Consider the following 25,510-nt stretch of genomic DNA (forward strand, 5'->3'; position numbering starts at 1 on the left):
ATCCTTACTATTGAGCCCTGAACTTGCTGTTTCACAAATTGTGTCTTCACAAGCTGTCTCTGCCTCAGCCTCGATTTCTCTAAACGTCTTTGTAATAAAATGCCTCTCCCATTTATTTTAGAGCAAGCAGACAAATGCACCTCCCGCTGGAAAGATGAGCCCATGCAGAATGGTAAAGTAATACCCTCCATCAGCCATTTATTCTCATCTCTCTCTCTCTCTCTCTCTCTCTCTCTCTCTCTCTCTCTCTCTCTCTCTCTCTCTCTCTCTCTCTCTCTCTTTCAATTCAGTTCAATTCAATTTAAAGTATGCTTTATTGGCATGACAATTGTTACAATGTATTGCCAAAGCATTTCTAATTTTTAGTGAATCAACATACATGTACATATACACGCATAAAAAAATATGTAGAACAATCAATCAACATTTTAGAATTCTATGAACAATTTAGAATTCAGTGTGTGTATGTGCGTGTGCGTGTTTATATGTTTATGTGAGTGTGTGTGTGTGTGTGTGTGTGTGTGTGTGTGCGCGAGCGCATTACTGATTAGTCAAATCCCTCTTTTTGTGTCAGGCATCAATGTATCTTGATGCTAGTAGGATAAAGTCTCTTTTTTTTTCAAAAATGTTGAATAAATGTTAAAGTTGTGTTTTATTGTTTAATTTTATAAAGTTAGGGCAAAGTATTTCAAATTTTGGATAAAATGTTTTTCTGATTTCCTAATAGTTAGGGCAGCTGGTGAGAAAGTGTTGCTCTGTCTCTACTTCTCCCTGGTCACAGTACGGGCATATGCGGCTCTCTCTGGGCAGCCAGTTCTGTCTGTATCTTCCCGTCTCTATAGTCAGCGTGTGATTGCTCAGTCTGTACCTCGTCATTATACTTCTTAATTTACAGTCTTTCACTGTACTCAGATATTCTGCTGTTGTGTAGTCTCTATTTAGGGCCAAATAACATTCAAGTTTATTTTGTTTTTCTGTTGTTTCAGTCCAGTAAGTCAGGTAATTTTCTTTTTGTGCTTTTATAATTTGGTTGGGCCTAATTCTGTGGTTGAGGGTGTCAGTGTCCTGAGGCTGGCTGTTGTTAGTCATGTTAGTTTGTTTTTGCAGCCTCAGGACCATCTGAATCATGGGGCTTTTTTCAATGCTCATTTCATGGTTTTTAAGGGCTATAAAATGATAAGAGATGGGGTCACTCATTTTTAGATGTTTCCAAAATTTGATGGCTCTTTTCTCAATGTGGATTAATAAAGGATATTGGCCTGATTCTGCCCTGCATGCGTTTTTTGGTGTGTTCATCTGTACTCTCAAGGATACTCTTACAGAACTCGGCATGCAGGGCTTCTGTTGGGTTTTTGTCCCATTTGTCAAATTCACGATTTAGAAGAGGACTCCAAACTTCACTGCCAAATAGTGCAATAGGTTCTATGACTGATTGGAATATTTTGAGCTAGATTCTGATTGGTATTTCAATTTGGATTTATTTTTTTTGATGGCATATAAGGCCCTTCTTGCTTTCTCTTTCAGTTCATTCACGGCCATATTTAGCTTTCCAGTTGCACTTATTTTCAGCCCGAGGTATGTGTAGCTTTTGGCATGATCAATTTTGGTCATACCAAGGGTGAAATTGTGTCTCTTTCCCAGATATCTAGGTCTTTTCTGGAATGTTAGTACTTTAGTTTTGTTATGGTTAATAGTCAGGGCCCAGGTCTGACAGAACCGATGCAGGATGTCCAGGTTCTGCTGTAGACCTTCTTCTGTTGGAGACAGCAGGACCAGATCATCTGCATACAGGAGGAACTTTATAGTGGAGTCATGAAGTGTGAGGCCAGGTGCTGCTGATTGTTCTAGTTGTTTCGCCAATTTATTAATGTAAATATTGAAGAGGGTCGTTGATAGTAGGCAGCCCTGTCTCACACCCCGCCCTGGAGTGAAGAACCCTGTTTGTTTATTGCCAATTTTAATAGTGCAATGATTGTACATTGTTTTTATAATGTTGTATGTTTTACCCCCAATACCTGTTTCTAGACGTTTAGACAGAAGACCTTCATGCCAAATTGAATCAAAGGCCTTCTGGAAATCTACAAAGCAAGCAAAAATTTTGGTTTTGTTTTGGTTAATGTATTTGTCAATCAGGGTATGTAGGGTGAAGATATGATCTGATGTTCTATAATTTGATAAGAATCCAGTCTGACTTTTGCTTAGGACATTGTGCTCTGTAAGGAAGTGTATGAGTCTTGTGTTGATGATACTGCAGAACAGCTTCCCCAGATTACTGCTCACACAGATGCCACTGTAATTATTTGGATCGAATTTGTCTCCACTTTTGAAAATGGGCGTTATGAGTCCTCTATTCCAGGTGTCAGGGAAATGACCAACACTCAGAACCAAGTTGAACAGTTTTAGTAAAGCCAATCTTAATTTGTGCTCTGTGTTCTTCAGCATTTCATTGAGGATGCCATCTGGTCCACTTGCTTTTTAGATATTTAGGGCCTAGATTTTATCAGTCAGTTCATTTTCTGTGATGGGATAGTCTAATGGGTTTTGGTATTTACCAATTGTATGTTCCGTATTGATAATTTTTTCATATATTTTGATTTGTTCTGGGTTCATTTTTATTTCGCTATAAAGTTGTTCAAAGTGATTTTTTTTCCAGGTGTCTCCATTTTGTATGACTGTTTGTTCATGTTATTTTTCATTCAGAGAATTCCAACTGTCACAGAATTTGTTAGAATTTACAGATTCTTCAATAGTTTTTAGCTGATTTTGCATGCACTGCTCTCTCTTTTTTCTGAGTGTATTTTTATACTGTTTAAGTTCCTTACAATATTGATGGTGCAAATCTGCATCGTTTGGTTGTCTGTGTTTTTGATTTGATCATTGTCTTAATTTTTTCCTCATTGTTTTACAGTCTAAATCAAACCATTTTTCACTATCTTGTTTGGTTTTATGGATTTTCTTAGATGATTTGAGCTTAGATAAAGTTGCCAAATAATCAAATATATAATTTATGTTTCCCACTGCCAGATTTACTCCTCTACCGTGAGGATAAATTCTGCCGAGGAAGTTGTCTATAAGTGAGCATACTTTTGCATGGTCCATTGCTGTCACATATTTTTCTGTGCTCTTTTGCGCCCATCTGTATTTCTCTCTAATGTTGTACAGCTTACTGGGCTGTGAATTTATGTTAGTATTTTTTGTCCTTTTTAGATAAATTGTAATTTGGCTGTGATCTTAAAGGAGTGTTAGTGGTTTGACCGTGAATGCTCTAAAAGAGAATGGATCTAAATATGTGATCATGTAATCTACTGTTGAGCAACCATGAAATGAACTGTAGGTGTATCTCCCTAGAGAATCCCCTCTCACCCTGCCATTGATGGCTTTTTCTGTTTTGTGGGAAGCTCTGTCCAAAAATATAGTTATTACTATTATTTGTAGTGTAGTCAGGAAGGGATCCTGTTCTGGCATTTAGATCCCCACAGATTAACACACTTCCCTGGGCCTGGAAGTGGTTAATTTGACTGTGGAGAGATTCAAAGATGTCCTCATTATAGTATGGAGATTCAGAGGGAGGAATATAAAGAGCACATAAGAACACGTCTTTTGTTGTTTGGATAAGGTGCTTGTTGATTTTGAGCCAGATGTGTGATTCTTCTTTTTTAACTGTTTAAATGTATTTTTCGATTTCTTCTTTGTCCCACAGTATTTTGAGGGACAAAGTGTGACTATGAGTTCTGTGCCAAGTTTCCTGTAGTAATATTATGTCCGTGTTTGATATGTTTTTTGTTTTTTTAAATCTAAGGTTTGGGTTTTGTAACCAAAACTGGATGAATAAATACCCTGTATGTTCCATATTGTAATAATTAATGATCTCATTTTTGTCAAAAAAGTTTAACAATTCTACAATCTTAATAGTGCTCTAGAGCAGTGGTTCCCAACCATGATCCTGGAGGCCCCCCAACACTACATGTTTTCCATGTCTCCTTTGTCTGACACACCAATTTCTGGTCTTGGAGCAGAGATCGTATTATTATAGGGAGATAAGAGGGTCTGTATCTCTTACCATTGGAGAAAGCGTAACGGCTAACTTTATCACGTGCGGCACCTATCGTATCACCGTTCAAAACTCCTCCCTGCGTACCACCAATGCATACCGCCCGTACTGCCAGTTAGCATTAGCCGTTACGCTTTTTTGGCTAAAGGTTGCAGGCTTGCCTTCCAGTGGCTTTGCTTGGAGTCTCTGCTAAGGAGCTGATGACCTGATTCAGGTGTGCTTGATTAAGGAGACATGCAAAATGTGCAGTGTTGGGGGCCTCCAGAAATGTGGTTGGGAACCCCTGCTCTAGAGTAATACAAACCTAAGTCTAACATAGTATCAATGTATACATGTGTAAACTTTTTATATATATATATATATATAAAATTTTGAGAACATATAAGTTTGAGAAGGTCCTTAATCTCTACTGGGTTGGAGTGGCTCGGTCCTTTCAGGGCTGCAGCATAACTCAGCAGCATAACTCAGCAGCTCCTGTTGCTCGGGACGTTGTGGTTGTGGTTGTGGACCGGGCCACTGTTCTGCTGAGATGCTGTTGTTCCTCGCTGGAGCTGCTCTGGGTCTTTTTTGGTTGTGGTGCCAGAAGAAAGGGTCCTGTGGTGCAGGGTGTTGTTGCTGTGGTGTAGGCTGATGGTGGTAGAGAGCAGGGTGTAGAGGTCCAGGCGATGGGCAGTGGGGTCCAGGATGCAGATGTAGGGGGCAGGATGTGGGTGGCGGGATGATGGGGGTTCAGTGAGTTGGTGATAGGGTGCAGGCCTCTGGGAAAGGGCTGTAGAGTGAGCTGAGTGTGAAGAGACAATGTTTTGTGGTGTTGCGTGAAGAAAGCGTCTCGCTGGCTGAGGGGTAGTGGCTGCTCTGGTGTTTTTTGGGAGGCTGCCAGGGGTTCGGCCCAGGGCCACGTCTTTAAGGGTTTTAGCAAACATATGAACACTGTCTTTATGGAGGTGGACGTGGTCATGGAAATGGTGGAGGTCCAGTGTGGGATTATGTGCCAGGTGAACATTTGGCATTTCAGCACATCTACGTGAGATATCTGTGTTTACTTTTTGTATGGTGCGAGGATGGAAGTTTGATCTGAGAAGGATGGTGAAGATAACTACTTTTGAAGTTGGGAAGGTTTGTGTTGCTTTAATGGCCACCCGTGTTACTGATTCTGCCACTCGCTCTTGTTGTGCCCTCAGGTCATTCGTGCCCACATGGATGATGATGTGGCTGGGTTCACCGAAATTTTCCCTGATCAGTTGTTTTATGGCATTATCTGTTTTTGGGCATCAGAGTTTTAATGTTTTGTGGCCAGGAAAGTGTTTTTCATTGATGAACTTGCCATTTGAATCAATCAAGATGATCACTTCTGCATTCTGTAGGGCAATATCTTGCTCTTGGGGGCCTTCAGAGGCCTCTGTCTGTGATGTCGGTGGTGGTGGTGCTGCTGCTGGATTGCTGGACTTTGGTGTCAGAGTGTGGGCTGCTGTTGCTTGCAGGTGTGTGTAAGGCTCTCTGTCTATTCTCTTAGGCTTTGTATTTCTCCCTCTCTGAGCAGCAGCTCCTCCATGACTGTTTTCAGTTCTTTACTCAGGGTCTCTCTGTCCTGCTGCAGTTTTTGTATGTCTCCTCTTAACTCCTTAACAGTAGCTTCAAAGTCTTGTGTGAGTTGACTGAGTTTATTTTCCAGGTGTTGTAAGCGCTCAATGGATGTTGCATGGGAGAGTGTTAGTTCCCTGAGCTCCACCATCTCTACCTCTTGTAGGGAGAGACTGTTTCTGGTCTGAATGACAGACTGCTCCAGCTGTGAATCACAGTCAGCAGGGTTAGGCTCCGTCCCCTCCAGCCCCTCTCTTGAGCTCTGGGCTTCACAGTCTCCTGCAGCTCCTTTCTCAGCCTCTGCCAGAGCTTTTAGGCTGGTAAAGTTTGCCTGGACAGAGCTGAGGCATGCTTCAGTCCCCTGGAACATTATGGTTCCATTATGGTAGATGTTTACAGTTAGAAATGCCTTGTTAGTGTCATTTTCTTCATAAATTTGAATTTGTCTGCCATTACAGATGCCCAGTTTTCTGTAACTTTTGTAATATTTACAGATTACCAAACATTACAGTCTGTTGTGTAGAGGAGCAGATTAGTGATGATGGCTCTGTCCCCTTTTTGTGAAACGTCTGCCATTAGAGTCTCTGGGTTGTTCTTCAGGAGGCTGTATTTATAGGCTTTCTTGATGGTCTGTGGGTATGTGATGAAGTGGGGGAGGGGCTCCCCTGCAATGGCTTCCATTGTTTTGTTTTGTTTTGATTTCCGTAACTGTCACTTTTTAACTGTCACTGTAAGACTGCTGCTAGTTTTTATGCTAGTTTCTATGCTAGTTTCGGTATTTCACTTAACCAAGAAATAACTTTTTTTTTCTCTCTCTCTCTCTTCAGTTCTGTCTCACACTAATTTCCAACAGTCTTTTAAATGCAGTGTAGATGGAGACTCAGTCTTGCCTGTTATTTGGATGTAAATTGATTCCAGTATCTTCTGTTTTGTCCAGTTTTCCTTCAGTTCTCCTCCCGACTGTACTGTTTGTTTTTTTCTTTTTTTTTTTTTGTCTTAATATACCTCTTGCTTTTATCTTCTGTCTGATATACGTTTTGTTAGGTTTGCCTTACTCCAGAGGTGAAAAAATTGTAAAATTTCAAGAGCTTGTGTGGATCATGACCTGCTACTGCTTCTTCAGTTTAGAACTCCCTCAGTTTCTCTCTCTCTCTCTCTCTCTCTCTCTCTCTCTCTCTCTCTCTCTCTTTCTTTCTTTCTTTTGTGGAGTGCTGTTATAGTGGGTGTTTTATGAGGGGATACAGATCATAATGTCAGAGATAAAGGAGTGTTAACCTCATTTTACTTACTAATATGACCTATTTCTGAGTGAATCAGTACATTCAATGAAAAAAGGGAGAGACTTCATTTTATTCACCTGAGAAAGTAATATCAGAAAAGAAAAAAGTAAAGTTGACAAAGCAAGTTTCGGGATCACATTTTGAGATAATACACGTTCTTTCCAATTACATACACTGATTACTTATTTACATTAAGTGCAGAAACATGCACTAAAATAGTAATTAAGGTCGACTTCTAATTTCATGTTGACTGTTGAACTGTTGACTTTGATTGTTCATAACTCATATGAAGTTGACATTGATTTGGAGATGAGAAAAAAACGGAGGAATTGCGACATCGATTAATGTGATTATTAAACTTCAAAAGGCTATCATTTAATTGAAATTTCAAAACATATGCATATATTAAATGAAACTTGTCTTTGAGTATTTTTAACTTGCGGTTACCCTGTTTTGCAGTTGAATGTGTGGTGCAGCCTGTTTAATAAAGTAAAATAATCTGAGATACAGGATTTATTTTGACATTATATGGGTTTGTTCTGTATGGACATACGGTATTAGTTTTATTTGGGCAGTTCTTAAAAAGTCTTAAATTTGATTAATGAAACACAGTATTATTTGATGTAGTCTTTTTTTCTGTCTCTCTGGGTGGGTGTATAATAGCTGTAAACTCAGTTTGGTCTACACCACAGTTAATAAGTTAATACAAGCTGATACTAGAGCAGTTTTACGGTTGCTTTCATGGTGGCCTGCAACATAATGTCCTGTGCTTTAATGCCATCAGTTGTAAAATACTAATGTTCACTATGCTGGCCTATAGTGGCCACTTAAAGCATTTAGATAATTAAGATACTTATTGTCATAGCATTAAACAACAAAGCAAAAGTGTCATTTATTTTTAATGACAGCATTAAGCAAACTTCAAAGAAAACATTTCACACAAAGAAATTTTTTAATTTTATGTTTTAATGTTTTAATATTTTATATTGTATTCATTAACAAAACTCTAGATAAACTCTTCAAAATAAAGATAAAACAATATTTGGGCACTTAAATCACATTTAAAAATGTCTGAATTCCATTGCATTAGATACAAAATATTAAAGCAAGTGGCATCTCCTTTTAACAAATGTTAAAAGGTTTTCTTCTGAGAAAACTAACTGACACTTTTCTTTTCTGAGACACTTTTGCAATGACTTCATAACACTGATGACACATGAAATCATTGAGCAATACTTCATTCATGATCCCAAATGAAGTTGCAGCCCTACATTAGTCTGCAAATTATTAAGTTTTGTTATTATTTATTGAAAGTGAAAGTGACATGATGTGTAGCCAATATGGTGTCCCATACTTGGAATTTGTGCTCTGCATTTCACCCATCCAAGTGCACACACACAGCAGTGAGTATTGAACACACACACTGTGAACACACACCTGGAGCAGTGGGCAGCCATTTTTGCTGCGGCGCCCGGGGAGCGATTGGGTTAGGTGCCTTGCTCAAGGGTACTTCAGTTGTGGGTAATGAGAGTGTAAGAGAGCGCTGTTCATTCACTTCCCCCACCTACATTTCCTGCCAGTACTGAGCTCGAACCCCCGACCTTTGGGTTACAATTCCGACTCACCATTAGGCCACAACTGCCTTTGTTTATATAATATAATGCACTTTTATAATCTACCTCTAGGGGGCAGTGAAAGCATATTGCAGCCTAGCTGCAAGTCCAGTACAGTCAGTGCTGGTCAAAACCATCCCAATGGGAACAAAGGATGTTTGGAATGGTGTACTACTGCACTGCTTCAACAGTTATTTTCAGTATACAGTATAGGCTACTGTGTGCAGTATGTGGACTAACCTCGTGAATAAATATGACAGTAGATTTATAACCGTTATGACAGAAAAAGCATGTCAAGTCAAATTTATTTGTATCGATTTTTAAAATACACATGGTTCAAAGCAGCTTTACAGAAAATTTGGTATTTAGCAAATTAGAGCTGGGCGACAATAAAGTTAAAATTTTGCAATGATATAAACAATCACATAGCCAAGATTTGCTATATACAGTAGTATGTGATTGTACTGTATGTATGTGTGTAAAGCTGAATGTACTATATATCCAACTTTAAATGTATTGCTGGGAGATAATCAGTGGTGTGCAGTGGTGTTCTGAAATGAGGAGACCTCACAGTTTTTTTTTTATTTATTTTTTTATGTAAATTCTTTATATGTAAAGAAAAAAGTATTTTTACATTAAGAATGTAATTAATGTACTATTTATTAAAACCAAGTAAATGTTTTCAAGTTAATGTTTTTTTTTTTCTTTTTTTTTTTCTTTTTTTTTACATTTATTGCAAAATAATAACTCAAAGCAGTAACAGTTTAAACAATATATTTTATTGAACTGATTGTTTAGCTGTTCTTTTTAATGGTCAACATATTTTCGGATCATCAGTCATCAAGCTCAGGTAAACACTGATCACAGACGTGGACATTCATTTCACCAAGCTGATAGTTTGCAGTCAGATCATGTTTTTGTCATGTTCTTTGTGTGTTTTACTTTAGTTTTCATGGACTTTTAGTTTGTTTCTCTTAGTTACCTGTTCCCTTTGTTCCTTTGTTCTATGTTCCTATTTGCTCCTTAGTTGTCAAGGCAATTCATCATTTGATTAATTAGCTTGCCTATCTGTATTTGAGTTCATTATCCTTGTGTATTTAAATCCCTTAGTTTGATCAGTTCTTGGTCCGGTGTTGCTTGTACTTGGAGTTTGCTTATTAAATAAATCTCACTGCTATTTTTAAATCCTTGGTTTATCTTCATCATCTTTGGACTTATAACATGACAGAATACCGGACCTAAAAAGAGAAAAAAATGGAAATCGCTTCAATTAATGTTGCCCCGATGGGGAATGTTCACGAACCAATCGAACCAAACATGACAAGTGTGAACACACCCTAATGTGATTTATTTCCTTCTGAAGGAAGTCTCTTATGCTCACCAAGCATTTATTTAATGAAAAATACAGTAATATTATTATTGTTATACTTTTTAAAATAACTGTTTTCTATTTTAACATTTTAAAATGTAATTTATTCCTGTGATGGAAAAGCTGAATTTTCAGCAGCCATTACTTCAGTCTTCAATGTAACATGATCCTTCAGAAATCATTCTAATATGCTGATTCAGTGCTCAAGAAATGTTTCTTATTATTATCAATGTTGAAATCAATTGTTCTGCTTAATATTTTTGAGTTTCAGGATTCTTTGATAAATTGGAAAGTTTAAAAGAACAGCATTTATTTGAAATATTTAAATATTTTTCATAAATGTCTTTTTCGTCACTTGTGATCAGTTTAATTAAATTTAATTAAAATCCCAATAAATCATCACATCTTGATCTTGTCTTTACAAATGTACCTCATAGATATTCAGCAGCTGTTTATGCACATGATATTAGCGATCCTTGTGCTGTTGCAGATAGATATGCAAAATTACTTAAAACAAAACCTTGTATTATTACTAGGCGGTGTATGTCTCAATTTAGTGAACTAGGTTTTGTTAATGATCTTGGTTTGGTTGGGAATTTTTTTTTTTTTTTTTTTTGATTCCAGATATGGAGTATGCCTGGAAGTATTTTTTATAAAGGGCTCACTTCATTATAAAGAGACATGCTCCTCTCAAATACCATGTTAAAGCTGATTATTTTTTTAAATGAAACAACTTGCAACTTTAATGCAATTTTGGAAAAAAAAAATAGTAAGTATCAGGGCAAAAAAGGCTGCAGAGCTTCCCTCATATATAATGGATAATTCCATTAAATATTAAATACAGAAAAATGCTTGATTGCTTTAATAAGCACTTTGTCGCTCCTGAATCTCTATTCCAGGTAGACCTACTTAAAGCTATGCATATGAACAATGTTTAATTAATTTTAGTTTTAAACAGTTGCTGCAAACTTTATTGCTGCCCATTTGACATATATTTTTAATCTTTTGCTTTGTTTTAAGTTCCAAAAATTGGGAAATCTGCCTTTGTTATCCCATTGTTAAAAGGAGAAGATCCCACAAACATGGATAACTATGGATAACTGATTTCTAAATTCTGTATTTTTTTGAAAGTTTTCAAAACTCTTATTAGTAAACAATTGTCTTCATATTTAACTGAACACAATATTTTATCACATAATCAGTCAGGTTTTAGAAAAACCAAGTTGCAATTGAGGTCGTAAATGACATTATTAAGGCCCTTGACAAAGGATATCATTGTGCATCACTTTTTATCTGTGTTTGGGACTGTTGATTTCAGCATATTGAAATCGAGTCTCAAACTGATAGGATTGTCTAATAACACTACCTCCTGGTTTTAAAACTATTTAATGAACAGGACACAATGGGTGCTAATGGAAGGTCGCTCATCCGCACTTTTACAAATTAAGAGGAGTGTTTCTCAGACGTCTGTTCTGGGACCTCTACTTTTTATTATCTATTTATATTATTTATTTATTATCTAAATTTTAACATCAGGAAAGCTAGTTTTCATTTTTATGCTGATGACACAGTGTAAATATTAATAAATAAATATGTAGTGCATCCAAATTACATCAAGCAGTATCTTTATTACAGACAGAACTTGTATACCCTTTTGGTTCCATTTGTACAAACTGAATTAGGAAAACAAGCAGTGTTACTTTGGTGTCAATAAGTATGTTTAAATCTTATCTGTGAGCTATTAAAGGAAGAATGTTTTTAAAGGAGGAATGTTTTTAAATATGTATTGGTATTGCACTGTTTCGTCATTATAATATTGTGAGAACATCTGTGGCTGTTCATCTTGGCTAGGACACTTCTGAATTTTTTATTTTTTTCCTGGTTAAATAAAGGACAAAAAATGTGACCCTGCTGAACCAAGGTATTATTTTCTTTCAAAAAAAAAAAAAACTTATAATATAAAAATATACTACTTCCGGTCGTGGACATGTTTCGCCAAACTTGTTTCGAGTATGGCCTGTTTCACATCATAAAGGGTAGAATTCCTTGTATAGGCACTTCTCCCTGATAAGCGTGCGCACACACATCACCCAGATGGGAACAGTGGATGAAGATTGTTTTTCTGGGGCAGCAACGGAGTGGTGCACGTATATTTGTTTGTTCCCGGGATTGCGGTGATGAATGCTTTGCAAACCAAGTCCCAGTTTGGTGCTGGATTTGCAGATCGCGGGTGGTGAGTAAAGCTGCATGTCACAGCTTGCAGACGATCTCTACGCAAAAGCTGCGCGCGCTCGTGACTCTTTAGCTCTGCCCACGGCATTGACGGCAGGCATGCCTCCAGGAGCTCGGCTTTTTCGGAAAGACTCGGTACAGTGTATCTATCTTTTATAAATATATAAACTAAAGACCTTTCGGAGATATGAAGGATGCAAAATTACTCTATATGTACTCAAGATTAACATGAGATAATCAGAAACTGTGTGTGATACCCCCCTTTAAATTATAATTTAGTACCAAAATTTAAACCGAGGTAGTAAACATGATTTAGAATTATCATTTGAATTTAAGGAAGCAGTCAAATGAAATTTTCTAATGCAGGTATACCGCACATTTCAATTTTCAGAATGAATTCATTCAAATATAATTCAAATAAGTTTCATCCTGTTTTCTGTAGCACTTAGATGGGATTGACTTGGCAGTTCTCTCAGACTTTACAGTCACTTTACAAACAGCTCACCAACCTTATCTTATTTAGTCCATTCTGCTCTTTTCGTCTTCGCTTGTCTATCAAATTTTTTTCTTTAAAACTTTGCATCTGAAGAATTGTCATGATCACCAGCTGGAGTGCCCCTGAGAGTCACCAGGGGGCACTCCATCACAGACTTTTGCCATTCCATCAAGAGGTCAACCTGAGACACCTTGCCGGGCCCATTACGTCCATGGAGAATGCCCTCAAGCTCCCTGCCTGTTTTGACGTTGCCTCTGAGGCCAATCCTAACCATTCTGTGTTTCAGTTTCAGCCGTGGTGGTCTCCAGTTCCACCAGATCTGCTCTGTGGGTCTTCAGCTCCGCTGTGGTTGTCATCAGCTCCACCTGCTCCACTTGGTGGTCCTCAATTACGCCTTGGTGGGCTTCAGCCCCACGTGCTCTGTCGTGGCAGTCATCAGCAGTGCCTTGGTGGTCTTCAGCCCCACCTGCTTCGCTGTGGTGGTCTGCGTGTTGTGGTGGTCATCTGCTTCGGCATGGGGGTCTTCAGTCCTCTCTGCTCAGCTGTGATGGTCTTCTGAACCACCATGGGGCTCTTCAGTCCCATCAACTCAGCTATGGTGGTCTTCTGCTCTGCCGTGGGGGTCTTCAGTCCCGTCTACACTGTTGTGGTGGTCTTCTGCTCTGCCGTGGGGGTCTTCAACCCTTGCAGCCTATGCCACCCAGGCCATCTGCCCAGCCTGTGCCATCCTGGCCACTTGTCCAACCTGCTTCACCCTGGCCACCTGTCCAGCCTGCTCTGCCTTCGTCTCTGGTTCTTCTTTTACGCCACGGACCTGGACCCCCACCCCCTGGTCCGCCTCCCTCTTGGACTTTTATGACCATCTTAGGAGCATCTGGAAGCTGCTTCTTAGGAGGAGGGCTATGTCACAATCACCAGCTGGAGTGCCCCTGAGAGCTACCAGGGGGCACTCTATCACAGACTTTTGCCATTCCATCAAAGACTACATCCCCCATAATCCTCTGCCCTGTTTCATCACTGTCTACAGCTGTTACTCATTAGCCTCATTAGCTCTGTTTATAAAAGTTTTGGTTCTCTCTGTCATTCTTTGCTAAGTCTTGCACATGTTTGATCTGCATTTCTGAGACGTTGTCTCATGTTCTCCTGTGTATTGGATTCTGGATTCCGTTTGTTCACCTTTTTCATTTTTTGTTTAGAGGTAGAAAATTAATAAACAACTTGAATATTTGATCTCTACATGTGGGCGGGAATGAAACACCCCTTTCCGCTGATTGGTCAACCAAACATTAAACGGTGCCGTCATCAGTTCTTCCGCAGTTCAGCGCAGCAGAATAAAATAGTCCTTCGCTGTGATGGATTTTTAACGCATTTATTGCAACTACATTCAATCTCTTTCTCATCAAACAGCCAGACTAACGAATGGCTTGAAACATACCGTACCGAGGCAGAGCCTAGACAAGGCTTTCTTCTGTGTGTCCATAAATTCAGCAACTTACGTGTGTTTATCTCAGAAATATTATCATTATACTAGTTTATCTCAGAAATAACAATTTACTTCGCACCTGCACTCACAACTACCTAATAGCCAACACTTTTGGCACACTGCCTGTTTTATTATTGCTGACCACCTATCAAAATCTGGGACAGCACAGAGATATAGTGAAGCCCAGACCTGTATCAATTTAAGTCATCATACACAGATGTCATAACTTTTTTTAGGCAATACGCTGATATTTGGACAATGGAGGAACTTGAAATAATGTGACAGATATGAAAAGAAATGACATCGTATCGTAGCTTATGTTCACAGCACATCTATTATGTCATAATGTCCCACAGAATGGTCATTTCAGTTGACTTTAGTGAAATATGAATTTGACATAATGATTTTAAGGTGAACTTGTTTTCAGTTTACCAGTGTCAGAAATTAACTTTCCCATATGGGACAAATGATTTTCAGAGGTATTTTTCTTTTACCTTTATATAGAATTTCTTTCCTTTTTCTATCTTATTAAATATGTATGCTATCTATAATGTTAAATTCTTAAATTTAGTCAAAGAAATTAGAATAATATAACATTATAGGCTATTACCAATTAAATCGGTATCAAGCAACTGCATGAAGTTGCTTTCAGATGTAGCTACTTACAGTAAAAACATTTACACAGCAATTACAACTGTATAATATAATGAGATTAATATTTTAAACAACATTTTTATTCAGAAATATGAAATGACAAAATGAAATGATACTTGGATTATGAAAGTAATATCACCACTAGGTGTCGGTAAGTCATTGTGTTAAGGAAGGAGTAATTTATTCATTCGTCGATTCGTTCAAAACGCTGATTCATTCAGGAATAAAATTAAGTGGCTGTCTTTATTAATTGGTCATTGAATCATCTTCTGTATGAATGGGTTGTTCAAAGACTCTTATTCATTCAGGAATGAATCTCAGCGTATTGCCTAAAACAAAAGTTATGACATCTGTGTATGATGACTTAAATTGATACTGGTCTGGGCTTCACTATATCTCTGTGCTGTCCAGTGAGTTGCACAGATTTTGATAGGTGGTCAGCAATAATAAAACAGACGAACAGATCAAAAGTGATGGCTATTAGGTAGTTGTGAGTGCAGGTGCGAAGTAAATTGTTATTTCTGAGATAAACTAGTATAATAATAATAAATGGTAGCCTATGTGTCAAGCCATTCGTTAGTCTGGCTGTTTGATGAGAGAGAGATTAAATGTAGCTGCAACAAACGCGTTAAGAATCCATTGCAGCGAAGGACTATATTATTCTGCTGCGCTGAACTGCGGAAGAACTGATGACGGCACCGTTTAATGTTTGGTTGACCAATCAGCGGAAAGGGGTGTTTCATTCCCGCCCACACGTAGAGATAAAATATTCAAGTTGTTTATCATTTTCTACCCGTGCACGAAAAACGAAAAATCAAGCCGAATTCTTGTTTTTTGTTTTGTTTGAAAAAAATGAAAAACAAAAAAGGTGCCCTTTTTTCATTTTCCGATTTCAATATTAAATAAAAAAACTAATGACCGGACCCCACCGTGTACTTTTTAATGAAACTTAGGGCCTGTTTCTCAAACTAGAGACTAATGTTCCCCTCGTCTTGTTGTTGTGAATCTATGGGCTGTCTACTCCTCTCCTCCTGCTGGTTAGATGCTTACTTCTTTAAAAACAGTAAAAAGCTTTCATCTCTCAAAAGAACAAAAGGCTATATGTTCCTCAAAACTGTGCTTGTGTTTGGCCATTTTTAATCTTATAAAGCCTATTGTATCATATTTGATATAGGAATTTATAGGGCATCTAAATTATCTACTACATAATCAAAACTTAGCTAAAAAAAAAAAAAAAAAACCTGTTATACACAATCTTCTACATGCCTTCTGTTCACTGATTGATAGTTTTATGAAGTAAAAGTTTTTACTAAGTAAAAGTTAGTTTGAAGTTAAAAGTTAGTAATTTTTTTTTACACTTCATTAAGCAGCACAATCATTTTCAACTGTGCTAATAGGTAAAGGATCAAATCAGCACATTAGAAGCATTTCTTAAGGTTTATATTGCACAGTGTTTTCTTTAGTAGGCTAGAGTAAAGACTGCTGAAAATAAAGCTCTGCAACGAAAATTGCATAGCAGTTTGACAGGGGACAGATGAATTTGTTGAATAAAGTCATTATTTTTGTTTTGTTTTTGCACACATAAAGTATTCTCGTCGCTTCGTAATATTAAGGTTGAACCACTGTAGTCACGTTGTCGGTTTTAAGGATGTCTTTAGTACCTTTCTGGACCTCAAAAGGTGCAGTGTACAACTGTTTTCAACATTGAGCACCAAATCAGCATCTTAGAATGATTTCAGAAGGATCAAATGACACTAAAGACTGGAGTAATGGCTGCTGAAAATTCAGCTTTGCCATCACAGGAATAATTTAAATTTTGAAATAGAAAACAGTTATAATAATGTTTAACAGTATACTGGTTTTATTGTATTTTTAATCAAATAAATGCAGCCTTGGTAAGCATAAAATACTTCTTTCAAAAACAAAAAACTCTTACAGACCACAATCTTTTGAACGGCAGTGTAGGTCAATATACCATTCTATTTAATAAATCAACTTTTATTTTATGGATCTTTTATTCATCTTTTTAAATTTGGATGTTGTTACAACCCGGTTCTTAGGCTGCAACAAAAGGGAGACCAATCAATCAATCTCAATGAAACATTTTAATGCAGAACACAAATATTATATAAACATAGAAACGTGTTAGGGCTGGGCACTCAGCATCACTCAAACATCAAACTCCTTGCCTGAGACGGATGTCGAAGCAAGACAGCGGCAAAGCAATGTTCCACCACAAACCCTTCCATTGACATTTCATTCAGAGTCCAACAAGTGTCAAGTGTGTCGGCCATACCCCCCAAATGCCACCTGAAAGCACATACAAGCACACGCACAGCCTAGATGACAACATCTATTTATTTATTTATTTTTACTTCGACTATGGGCAATTCCAACCTGTGAATTATGTCAAGCTTATTTTGAAATTCAGTTTTTTTCTTAACCCTGCTAGTAAATCAGGATTTTATCTCTGTTGGTTCTTCTAAGTATATCGATCAGCAGCTAAGAGTGCAGACCATTCTCCAAATGTGTTTGTGTGTGTGTGTATATGTAAGCTTTCGGTCTTTGAAAGCAGCCTGTGAATATGAGTGTGATGTGTATGATATCATGATGGTCTTTGCCGGCCATCTGTTGCATGATGGGCCCCTCAGGACAGAGCCTGAGAGGAGCACTGTCGTCCCACCAACACTAATTGAGAGTGACAAATCCTCCTCTTCAGTGTGATAACGGCCATTATTGTGAAGAGCATCAGACCATGTTAAGGTCAATGTGTGGTGACTGTGTGTGTTGTTCTAACTGCTGTAAACTCCATCATGTCAATGGAAAGACATAAACCAGCACACTTCTTCTCATCAGCATTGTTTACAATGACAAGCATCATTATCATTGTTGCTTTTACTGAGGGTTAATAATTTGAACAACAATGACAATGACTTTTTATTTAAATTATTCTTCAATAGAGGTAAACCATCACTGTAACTGCCTGTTTAAATTAGATTGTGGGTGGGTGGTGGACAAGATATAGGTTTTTACATCGAAATATAGTGTTTTTTACACTTGAAAAATAATGTGTTGGCTCAAAAAAAAAAAATGTTTGCATCAATCATTTTGAGTGATGACAACTTTGAATGGAATTCTTTAACCAACAAACTACATTAATTTGTAAAAACCACAAATCTTTAAGTTGATTACTCAAAAATTGCTCAAACTATTTGAGTTGTAGCTCTGGAACCAATTAATCTGATCTATTTCAGAAAAAGTCCACAGCTGTCATAGGACATGCTAAATGTAACCTATTTAGCATGTAAATTTAATGAGCAAGTAGGATGTTACTTTTCACTGGCATTGGCACAGTCATTGCTTATGGAGTCAATGTAGTGTTTACCTTCATGTTGTCTTCTCTTCAGCGCAATGGTAACTCTTTTAAATGTCAAACATAACAGCATTAAACACTAACAGATCTTTCCCTACACTAAAAAACAAATAAAATCACACTTAATTTCAACATTTATTAAATAACACTTAATTTCAACATTATTATATCTAGTCCTATGCAAATTATGGTGGGAACTAATAATCCACTGCCCAATTTTCAAAGTTATCAAGACAATTGCATTGATACTACAACCTATTTAAAAAAATAAAATAAAATAATTGAGTTTAAATTACACAGTTAATGAAATGATCAGCATTATAATGTCAACAGAACTCAAAATAATGTTTGCAACTTAAAAGGTTTAATGATATCAGTAAATTAGATTTTTTAACTTGCAACCATACATTTATTTCAGTTGTGGTAACAGGTCCCCTGAATTACTTCTTCACCCCTCTATGTTCAGATGCTAGTCAAAGTCTAGTCAACTTATTTGTTTTGAAAAACAAGGGCATCTGTTTTTTGCATATGAAAACTGCGCAATCTCCCTCATTCAGCATCTTTTCCAATCTTTTGTTGCATCAGATGTGCCATGTGGTGCTGAACCTGCTTTAGCTGTGACATCAGTATGAAACGCTTCTGCTCAGCCAGTCTGTTCTGTGTGTACGAGCCATTCAGTCTGTCAGACATGCATGTACCGCTTTAATGTTCAGTTGATCAGAATAAATTTAATGTTGAACTGCAGCATGGAAAAGTCATATATTCACCATGGACAATTTGCAGTAGACATTTTAGTAGTGTATTGTTCATGTGTTCTGTTTTTGGATTGGTTTGGCCCAGGACGAGATTTGTGTTTGGTAACAAGAATTCCCGGAATCAGCCATCCCTGCCAGCTCATGATGACTCAAGTATAATCTAATTGAGAATCATTTGTTTTGACAATGTCAAATTTGTATTTGTGTGTTAATGGAAACTGATGTCCTTAACGAGGGTTTTGTGTGTTTAATCCTTTAATTCATTACTAAATAGATACTTATTTTTAACAATAGCAAGACGTAATGGATCAAAAGAGATTTGGTGAAATCTCTTTAACCTGAACACTCAAAAGTGTCTTTCCTGTCAGTCTGCATGTGTACATAGACCAACAATTTAAAAAAAAAAATCACAAACGAAATACAAGAATGCATTCTGTGTGAACAGTAGCCAGTTGCACAAACTGCTTATTCTTAAAAGTTACTACAATTTTTTTTTTCTTTAACACTGGTTATATTTTTTTTTTTAAGTCTGCTACAAATGCAGATTGGCCTAATTTAAAATCTGAAAAGACTGATTACTTTAGCTAAATGCTAGTTGATCAAACTAGTTCTTGAAGGGATAGTTTACCCAAAAATTATCCCATAATTTACTCACCCTCAAGCCTTCCTAGGTGTATATGACTTCATTCAGTCAAACACAAAAGTTAGACAGCTTTATATAAAAAAAAAAGTTATAAAAAAAATAATCTGACTAAAGCTTTGAAGATAATGGGAGTGAATAGTAACCAAGATTTTGAAGCTCAAAATAGCGCATCCATCCAAAAGTAATCCATACGACTCCAGGGGGTTAATAAAGGCCTTCTGAAGCGAAGCGATGTGTTTTTGCAAGAAAAATATACATATTTATAAATTTATAAACTAGAATCTCTGGCTTCCTATTGCGAATCGATTCCGGCAGAAGAGTGAACTTTGACCTGACGCATGACATATTGATGAACGCAGAAGCGCAGAGGGTAGAGCAAAACAAAACACCAGTTACAAATTAATGTCTAAAATGATAATTTTTAAAGAGAAATGTTGGAGGAGCTTGAATTTGTTGCCCAGCCCCATTATTTTTTTTTTTTTAACTGCGAGAGGTGTCTACTCTCACCTAAACTTACACTCCTACATCCTACCCCGGAACTCTCTTGTGGACAGGCGGATCGAAGTTACCAGAAGCTAGTGATTATAGTTTATAAAGTTTTAAATATGGATCATTTTCTTACAAAAACTGATTGCATCACTTCAGAAGGCCTTTATTAACCCCCTGGAGCCATATGGATTACTTTTATGATAGATGGATGTACTTTTTTGGGCTTCAAAATCTCGGTTACTATTCACTCTCATGATAAAGCTCGGAAGAGTCAGGATATTTGTTAATATAACTCTGTGTTTGACTGAAAGAAGAAAGTCATATACACCTAGGATGTCTTGAGAGTGAGTAAATTATGGGATAATTTAACCCTTTAAGACATTTCTAACCCTTTAAGACATTTCTTAACAGTCTTGACCGTGTTTATGCTACTGGCATCAGGAGTCTACATTACCTCAGACAAACTGAAAAAAAAATAGTAAAATGACACAGAAAATTGTGAGTGGACTGTTGGTCAGTGATTGGCTTATGTTCAATAAGGAAATAGAAATAATAATAAAAAAAAAAAAAAAAATGGTAACACTTTATTTTACAGTGTCCTTATTCCACGTTACATTTAGTTACTGTAGTAATAACTATAAATTATGAATAATTACATGCAACTAACCCTAAACCAAACCCTCATCCTAACCCTAACCCTATAGTAAGTACATGTAGTTAATTATTATTATTCAGTACTTGAATGTTTAATTACACTGTAACATGGAAACTTTAAAATAAAGTGTAACCAAAACTTTATATTAACTTTTTGTCCATTCATGCTTTTGTCTGGTACAACTTTTTTTTTCTCATCAAATACATTTTAGAAATACTATCAGTCCTAAAATGTTTTAATGAAATGTATTTATAGGTTGAACAGAAATCACCCTTGCACCCAAACATAGACTTTAGATAGATATCTTAATAGACTTTAATCCTTTTTGGTCAATCTGAAGAGAGTCAGTAAGTTACAGGCACACAGACCTGAACCTCTTTAGTTTTTTTCTTAGTCAAATTTTAGAAAACTGAAATCTAACCGGCTGACAAATGTTTTTCCAGCTTTCTAATTCTGGTTCCAAAGACGGTCCTTTTCCCTACAATTTAAAATTAATATAGCTTTAGTCATTAAAATGGGGTTTAAAAGACAATTAATATTCAGTAATATTATTGATTTATATAACGACTATAATAATGGCATTCATAAAGCCACTTTACAGCTGAAATAGAAATTGTTTTATAATTGATGAATTTTGAAAAATTAACACTAGGACTCATTCGCTAATAATTGTTTGGATTATTTCATATTTGTACGCACAAAAGCCCTTTTCATGAAAAATCCTGCCTAATTCACAACATGTGCGCACACATGAATTTGTTCATAATCTCGTTCTAATGTTATTGAACTTAGAGTATTCTAAATGAGCGGCCGCTTGCACAAGGTTAGTAATATGCATAAAACAAGTGTGTCATTCTCAAAACCAGTTCAAACACAATAAACACATTTTATACAGACCCAGATTACAGAGCTCTGATTAGCCAGCTGTACATACACATATATCGTTATTCAGAGAAAACGTGCTGCTTAAAGCTATAATGCTGCTTTTATTACTCTTTTACTATATTTGATGAAATATTTACATTTAAATTTAATTTAATAATATGAAATGAAATTGTATTATTTATTCATTTTATTAGGCCTATATAATTTTATAGAAAAATAATAATGTAATATAATATTTGTCGTGTTAAGATGAAATACAACTTCTTAACATTATAAGGCCACACAGAGAAAGTGCTTTTGGCGTACGAGTGGTTTCAGTTCCTATAATTATTATTATTATTTTTATTTATTTATTTATTTTTTAAATTTAGAATAAATTTTAGTAGTAAAGTTTTTGGTGAACCATGATTTGTCCGTAAAAACGTTCGTACTCAGATTTCACGCACAAATGTGTGTGTACGCATGCTTAGTAAATGAGACACTGCCATTTCCGGTTTATTAAAGTTGCTTTGAAACAATCTGTATTTTATAAAGCTCTATATATAAAAAAAAAAAATGTGACTTGACTTGCGAATACTTATAAACACATTTTGACTCTTATTGCTAGATGCCAGATCCCATGTCTCTAACCAGTCCAGCTCGGTCAGGTTCTTGTTCACATATCTGCATCTGGTTAGCGTTCTATTGATCCTGTGAGATAGAGATTACTTCTGACCCTCTAATTAACCTCTTAATCCTCCATCCTGCCCTATTCACAGCCCTGTTTATCTTTAGGGTTAGGAGTTAAAGCAGGCCTTTTGACAGTAAGTGTCATTTTCATTTTTTCTCCCAAACCCTGTGCTTGCAGGTATCACTGCCTCATTGACAAAATATTGTTTTGAAAGGAAACTTAATGTGTGCATGTCTGTAATTGCAGGTACATATCTTTTTGCCATCACACAATCTGGTTTTAAGTTATTTTTGTTTTTGTTTTTTGGCAGTGCTGTACATCTTTGCATTCTTGAAACTGATCTAAATTGCATAGTTAGTGGATCACGAACAGATTTGTTCGGTTCAGTTTGGTTGGAAAATTTGATTGCCTCTATGGAGATCATTAGAGAGGATATTTAGGAGATGCTGGTCAAGCAAAGCTTGTGGATACCATTGAGATGTAGAGAGCAGTGTCATACTGCTACAGACGTCTTCTCTTATTAAGAGCAATTAAACTGTAAAAATGTATGTGCCCGGTATGCTTATGATAAAAAAAAAAAAAGATTTATAATAATATGAGCATAATCAAGTGTTTTTGTACCAACAATATAACTGAAAGCAGCTGATGTTAAAAAATGCTCTAACAATAAATATCACACAAATATTTGTCAAAAAATTTAATTTTTATTGACATTGAACTTCAAATTTTATTCACACTTATTCACACTTGTCAGTATTAATAAAATGAAATGAATGAGAAATGACTCTGTAATAATTAGAGCTTGTCACGTTGCTTTCTGGATGGTTTTGGGTAAATTGAGGTCTTTTATAAGGCAGCATCATTTTGCAGCCTTGGAACAGGAGTGATGCCAGAAGTGTGCTGCTTGTGCCTTAAAATGCTGTCTAGAAAGATAGCTCACTAGGATTGTGGCAACGCAATTTACATTTTTCTTATTACCAGTATTTTTGCTGATTTTCCAGTAGGCTAAATGAAAATATTCTATCAACAGTCCTAACCTGACGCTGGTCTTCATTTGCTGCAGATTACAAAATTAAGGTGATTAGTTAATTGATCAGTGCCCTTGATTTGCTCTAAACAGTGGCTAAGTTATGTCTAGATCAGTAACCATATTGATCAGTTATGTCTAGATCATTAATAGTATTGATCAAGGCCTCTTGCCATGGCTGGCCAGTGACAGCTTGTATTTACGACGGGCTTGATTCTCTTGTAAATCACATTGAGTCATTATGAGTCCCTCGCTGTGGGTCTTTTGTCTTTGTGTTGCTGAGAGTCATTGGTGAGGTTGGGGAGTCTTCTAGGGATGAGACAGCATTGTTTTGGTCTTTCCCTCAGGTCACCTTGGCTGTGTGTTTAAGGTGGCCTCAGCGAAGCTCACTGCTCAGGTAACGCTGGGGACATCTGGCTCAGAAAGCCATGTCAACCCAGGCCCTATCCCCAGTGCTATGAGGGCCGCCATCCGAAAACTGTACATGACCAGCCTTGAACCCCAGGACCTCAAGTGATCGATCCAGGAGGGAATAAATTGGTGGAAAACTCGCTAGTAGGTGCATAATCACACAGACCTGCCAAACCGAACACACACTTCCTACATAAACCAACGACCCATGTGCTGAGACCGAGAGAGTGTGCGGTAGGGTTATGGAGGTGTTTTCGAACAAATCAGTGTTCTTGATTACTGGGTGTTTTTAGGATCTCCAGTGGTCTGTGATGGATCAGTCATCTTTGTGGTTTTTGATGTTTTGAGGAGGCTACGGTTGAGATTGTGGGAGTACTTTACTTCTTTGAATCTAGGAGTGTTAATCTTGGTAAGTTCATAATTTTTCTTGTCACTGAATTTTTTTCAGAATAAGTTTCCTGTTTTATGTTATGATAACCTGCAACTGCAGACCATAACTGTATGTGTGTGTTTCAATGTATTGGTACAGTCATGGATATTTTTAATTACTGGTCATAAAATCCTTTACAATTGGATAATGATTATATGCAATTAGGTGGAAATGCCCAAAGCGGCAAAGGGCTGTTAAAGGACACTGGCTCTAATCTGGAATGCTAGATGTTTAATGCAATTTACCTATCAGAGCAGTTTACCATTTGCATCTGCCCAAATAATCAATTAAGCATTTCATGAAAGCATTGATGCTTTTCAAGATTCCTAACCTGATTTTTTTTTTTTTTTTTTTTTTTTAATGTGTTTTGTGGTATTTTGTATAGATATCTTTTGCATATATATATATATATAATACTGAAAATATATAGGCCTACTTATAAATATTGATATTCTGCAACCCAATTTGCAAGTTCTTCTTTGTTTTCAAGCATTGCCAGATTGTTCAGATGTGTGCTAATGTGTCTGAATGTTGTTTTTGGCTGTTAAAGCCTTTATGAAATCCCTGTAAAGATTAGGCTTATGTGAGACAGTCACCTCATCAAAAAGTTAAACTGGTATCAGGCTCTGTTGTGGAGGGGCTTTGCCTCAGGAGCCCTTGCTAAAAACAGCTGTTACCTGCTGGTCACTTTGGCTGTCTTAACTCTCAGCGTCATAACCCAGTTTCCAACTCAGAGTTAATTTGATCTTGTGCACTGTTTTATTGTATATTCCTGAAGAGACAGCAGCACTGTACTGATACTGATGCTACAGTATCTCGTCTGAAGCTTCTGAGAGTGAAAAAAAAAAAAGTATTGTAGACTGATTGTTTGATGTATTTTATACTCCATCTTAATGTAATTTGTATGTAATTCAAATTATATTGAACTTACATTTGTATTGCAGTTAAGATTACAACAGAAAAGGTTAACCTCATTTTTCAAATGATAAAATATGTATATAAATGCACTTGAATGACAAGTGCACAGTGGTCCAGTCCAGTATATTTCATAACTCACCACATTTGAAAATAAATTGAAATATTGAAATATTCTTTTAAAGTTTAGCACTAACTAAATGTTTATAATTCTAATTTATTATTCTTTTTTAAATTAAAATGTAAATTTAAATTGTATTTGACATTTAAAAGATGTATATCTACCTTTATCTGATGCAATATTTCTTGAACAGAACATAGTAAATTGTGTAAACAAAGGGAAAAGGCAATTCATTAATGTTTCTATAGGACACTATCAGACAGACTGAAGGTAAAACAGGTCCACATTTTATTCATTATGTGGTTATTTCTATGAAGTTATGCATAAGTAAATGCCATTCAAGCCCTCACATGTGTCACGAGTCATTGTACTGCTCC

At 36.6% G+C, this 25,510-nt stretch overlaps 1 protein-coding gene across 5 annotated transcripts in view; it reads left to right on the top strand.

Moving 5' to 3' along the window:
- The window catches only part of thrb (thyroid hormone receptor beta), a 180,251-nt gene that overhangs the window by 140,563 nt on the left and 14,178 nt on the right, over positions 1-25,510 (top strand). For all 5 annotated transcript variants that reach the window (XM_051872871.1, XM_051872872.1, XM_051872870.1 and 2 more), the window contains one exon: positions 122-172. In XM_051872871.1, the coding sequence (XP_051728831.1) occupies positions 122-172 (51 nt within the window). The remainder of the gene's footprint in view (positions 1-121; positions 173-25,510) is intronic.

This window comes from Ctenopharyngodon idella, chromosome 19 (assembly GCF_019924925.1).
Source record: "Ctenopharyngodon idella isolate HZGC_01 chromosome 19, HZGC01, whole genome shotgun sequence".
In the NCBI taxonomy this organism is placed as follows: Eukaryota; Metazoa; Chordata; class Actinopteri; order Cypriniformes; family Xenocyprididae; genus Ctenopharyngodon; species Ctenopharyngodon idella.